Below are 4854 nucleotides of genomic sequence, written 5' to 3'. Positions count from 1 at the left end.
TTGGAGGCAAGGACAGACCATGTCATAGGTAGTCATAGGGTAGTGATATCCATTAAATGGTTCATATAAGAATTTTACCCTACCACCTTCCCACATACTAAGTTATCAGGACACTTTGGCCTGTTACAGACTGCCAAAATAAAGCTGCTTCGGGTCTCTTTGGAGGTATGCTATTTAAATGATGCATGCACCCTAAGAATCTGGAAGCTGCACCAAAGCTGCACTCTAGTGCTTAGGCTTTAGCGCGACCTCCAGACCCATGCATCATTTAAATAGCATACCCCCAAAGAGACCCGAAGCAGCTTTATTTTGGCAGTCTGTAACAGGCCTTTGTTTAGATAAGAAGGGGAGTGTTCATATGACACAATTATAGGACATTGATACACTTTAACTGCAATGGTGCCATCCTATGGAATCCTGGGATCTGTAGTTTCTTGAAACAGCTCCAGTGCCTTCCCAAATTACAAATCCGAGGATCCAATAAGACAGAGCCCCAGCGATTCAAGTGCTATCCAAGTGTTATTATTGTGTATATGAAAGAGACCCACATTTTCAGGCCAGACAAGTAGGATGCTCCAGGACTTGACATTACATCGCTGCTAAGCCAGGATCACTTACAAAATATTAGGGTTTGGTGGGGATCATCAAGGTGAAAGAGCAGGCTGGCAGTCCACCTTTCCTAGCATGCATACTGTGAGTGTAAGAGAAGCCATCACTATCATGCATCAGAATCACTAGTACACACCAACAACTGGGGTGCCAACCAGTGCATGAGACAGGTCTCCAGGGCCTTTGGTTTAGAAGATAGCTGGAAAGATTGTTCTCTAAGAGGGTTCATCAAAAGCAAAAAGGCAGTTCACCAGTGCTGCAGTTGCATAATTCAGAAGGGAGGATCCCCCCACATACCATTAGCATTTTCACTCTGCCCAAACTGAGGCAAGAGATGATGTTGAAAAAAACCCAGTCCAGGTCTTCCAGGCATCCAGTCCATGGGCAACACCACAAAGAAGCCAGAAGAGTTGTCAGCAGAAAGGGCATGCCAACCAAACTGACCCTCACAGGTTGCTCTCTCTGGCCAGTCCACTAAGGCTGCGGGGGCGCCTTCGCTCCTTCCTGTGGCTCGATAATAGGCGACGCAAGGATGAGGTAGAGCTTAGATCTCCACAGCTTTGCAAGTGAATCCCTTCTGGAGAGATCTGTTTGATCCGCAACCGAGATACCTGAAAAATCAAAAGTGTAAAATATGGTTGATACCCTTTCCTTTCTGACTTCTGTGGATTTCAGTTCCGGTTGCAAGACTGAAAAATTAAGAGTTCTCCTCTCCCTTTCATGCTTGTATAAACAACAGAATGTCAGAAGATGTTGCTTCTTACCTGGTTGTGTGACAAGCAATCTCTGTTGAAATTCCCACTTCTAGACAAGCATTAAAGGGACAGGAATCTTTTTCAGTTTACTCTAGTTACACTAAGTCAAAGGCCCCCAGAAAGGCTGCAATTATTTTGGCATCACTTTGTTTTATATCAGAGCTTGGCAAATGTCTATCCTCCTGATTATGTTGAACTGCAACTCCCATCAGCCCTGTGAGGAATACTAGGAGCTGCAGTCCAAAAACATCTGGAGGGCTACACTTTGCCCAACACGATATGTGTGTGTGAGTGTACGATAAATCCATAATAGTCAGTGTGCTTTAGTGGTTTGAGTATTGCACTAAGACATTGAGGGACAGGGTTTGAATCTTTGCTCAGCCATGGAAACTCACTGGTGCCCCTGGGCTGTCTCTCAGCCAAAAAAGAAGGCAATGGCACACACACACCCCAAACAAATTCTGCCAGGTAAACCACATGATAGGTTTGTCTTAGGGCAGCCATAGGTCAGAAATGATATGACTACCCACAACAACAACAAATCTGGACTCAAGTGAAACAACAGGACAGTAATATCACAATGTGGGGGGGCGAGGGAGAAACTTTTCAAGCTAAATAATGAGAAAGTTTTTTAATCCAATGTTTGGAAATAATGAATTACAAGTGTTATTAGTTACCTGCAATGAAGGGTGATGACGGCACTAACAGTATGAAGGGGTGCTGAAAAGTTTTTGGCCCGACCCACTTCCCCAGACCTGAGCATAATTTTGTCACTGTAGTTTGAAAGCTTGAAATAATTCTTTTGTAATGTAAATAGCCAATTTGGAGGATTGTAGCTCTAATTTCTGATTTTGTTTTCTGGATTATTGATAGAACTGTGTCAAAAAAAATGTGGGTATGTTTAGCCTGGAGAAGAGATGGTATAAGCATTTGAAGGAGTGCTGAACTCCGGTCCATCATGAAGTTTCTGTTCCTGCAGAAAAAAAACTCTGCAGGAAATCCATGAGTGTATGATGCAAACATTGAGTGACAGGTAACTATTATATGCAACTGTGAAGAAGCATGGAGATTTTGAGATCAAAGAAACAGGAAAGTCTGGCTCAACTCCTGAAATTGTGGATTGTGGAACATATTCATGACCTGATTTTGTCAGATTGGCAAATCTCAGCTAAAGAAATTGCTGAGACACAAGAGACACCCAGGAATACATTGGGTTTATAATTCATGGTCAGCTGGCTATGCAAAGTTGCCAGCTAAGTGGGTGCTGAAATATTTGAATGCTGACTAGAAACGAAATCGAGTGGATACCTCCAAGTTGATTTTGTAACATTTAGAGTGATCTCATGATATTTTTGGGGAATGACTCATCACTGTTGATGAAACATGGTAACATTAGTATGATGTGGAGATCACACAACAGTCCTTGCGTGGCAGCACTCAAGTTCTCCACAGGCAAAGAAATTCAGGAGGACCACCAAAATGGTGAAGGGCCTGGAAATCGTGCCTTATGAGTTAAGACTTAGGGAGCTGGATATGTTTAAAAAAGAGATGGTTAACAGGTGATATGATAGCCCTATAAGGGGTCTCACATTGAGGATGGAGCAAACTTGTTTTCTGCTGCTCCAGAGACTAGAACACGGAACAATGGATACAAGGTACAGGAAAAGAGATTCCACCTCAACATTAGGAGGAACTTCCTGACAGTAAGGGCTGTTCAACAATGGAACACACTCCCTCAGAGTGTGGTGGAGTCTCCTTGTTTGGAGGTCTTTAAACAGAAGCTGGGCGGCCATCTATTCGGGATGCTTTGATGGTGAATTCCTGCATGGCAGGAGGTTGGATTGAATGGCCGTTGTGGTCTCTTTCCAACTCTATGATTCTGTGATTCTTAGGACTGGATCGTGGCTTTGGTGCAAGTTCTGGACTCTTAGGACGCATGCATCATTTAAACAGCATCCCTCCAAAGTGGCCAGAAGCAGCTTTATTTTGGCCTATCTATATGGGGCTTCAGTTTTCCATCTGTGAAATGTTGGCAGTATGGTGTACTAAACTGGATGTCCCAGGTTTCCAAAGGAAGGAGCCATGGCAGGTAAAGTGTTATCAAACTCCATAATTATGGTGTGTGTGAATACATTCTTGGTTTCCTGGCCTCTAACATTATCTTCAGCACTCCCTGAAAGCATACTGCTCCACCTGACTTGAAGCCCCATGAACATTTTGAACCCAGCCCATCTTGTATTACCTTGGGATTCCAAGTGGGGTGATAAATCAGTGCCTTAAACAAATAATAAATCAATTTCCTTGAACATGCTTTGGAGCAGCCACTACTCCAAACAAAACTTGCTGGCCTCATTAGATGACAGTACAACAGCCAACCTATTGTACTGTTCTGCCTTCAAAAGAGGCCAGAAGGATCACCGATTAGAAACCATGGTTCCATTGCCATGCTGACAGGGATGTGTCCTGGGTCTTGGGAGCAGTGGTTTGGCCTGTGGGCCTGGGAGGCATGGCAGCTGGTTTACTGGTGAACTGTACAAATTCAAGGAGGATTGGTCCACTAGGTTATTTATTGTATGTTGTCTTGAGATCCTCTGATTTGGGGCAGAATATGGATATTTTAATGACAGGTACATATTCAGATATACTCATAAGAAGATATTTAATATTGCTGTATCTGGTACTTAACAGGTATGTTTATCAAGTCAAACTTTGGACAAATACTTTGTATTTGTGTACAAATACAAATAACAGATCTTGTCTGCTCTTGGAAGCTAAACAGGGTCAACTCTGGTTAGTACTTACAATAATTGTGTAGACTAGGCAATCTCAGCGGGTGTTACTTATTACCTGGTTGTGTGACAAGCCGCATTTGCTGACATTTCCTCTTCTACACAACCATTAAAGGAGCCCTCTCTAGTTCTCACATGGCAATCCTAGCTATAGGCATTGATACTGCAATTCCACCACAGGTCATATTATCTTTCTATTTTCAGGTTAATTTTAAAAAAGAAAGAAGTCTCTGAACATTTGGTTTGATATGGAAAACCATTTCACTCTGTACCTGCTTGCTGCTCTGTGTGCCACTGTGTGGAGATGTTTCCAGGCCTGCATAAGCCAGGTTGCGTTTGGATCTGTGCAGAAAACGAGCCATGATACCACGGGTCCCACGGCACATCTTCAGGTCTCCCAGAGAGCGCGTGGCAGCCTTGGGAAGATGCACTGGTACTTTCAATGGCACTTCCAGCTTGACCTTCCCTGCCAAATGAACCTGTGAGGCTGGTCCATGATGGGATGGATACAAAAGGCAAGCCTCCGAAGAAGGTCCTGGGAAGGGAGTGGTAAGAAGGGAGGTTATTATAGGGGAGAACAGGCAACCACAGGGAGCTTCTAAACTTTGCTTTTAGGGACTAGACTCAGCCAGGTGTGAAGTAGTGATTAATAATAATAATAATAATAATAATAATAATAATAATAATAATAATAATAATAA

General features: G+C 43.1%; 1 protein-coding gene across 3 annotated transcripts in view; it reads right to left on the bottom strand.

The window, feature by feature from the left end:
• Positions 1-324: 324 nt before the first annotated feature.
• Positions 325-4854, bottom strand: part of FAM189B (family with sequence similarity 189 member B) — a 29103-nt gene continuing 24573 nt past the window's right edge. For all 3 annotated transcript variants that reach the window (XM_042438957.1, XM_042438956.1, XM_042438958.1), the window contains 2 exons: positions 4426-4688; positions 325-1220 (listed from right to left, as the gene is read on the bottom strand). In XM_042438957.1, the coding sequence (XP_042294891.1) occupies positions 1056-1220; positions 4426-4688 (428 nt within the window). In that variant the 3' untranslated portion in view covers positions 325-1055. The remainder of the gene's footprint in view (positions 1221-4425; positions 4689-4854) is intronic.

The sequence above is a fragment of the Sceloporus undulatus genome, chromosome 9, assembly GCF_019175285.1.
Source record: "Sceloporus undulatus isolate JIND9_A2432 ecotype Alabama chromosome 9, SceUnd_v1.1, whole genome shotgun sequence".
Lineage (NCBI taxonomy): Eukaryota > Metazoa > Chordata > Lepidosauria > Squamata > Phrynosomatidae > Sceloporus > Sceloporus undulatus.
The sequence above is the reverse complement of the archived record's forward strand: the minus strand, read 5'-3'. Positions and strand labels throughout refer to the sequence as shown.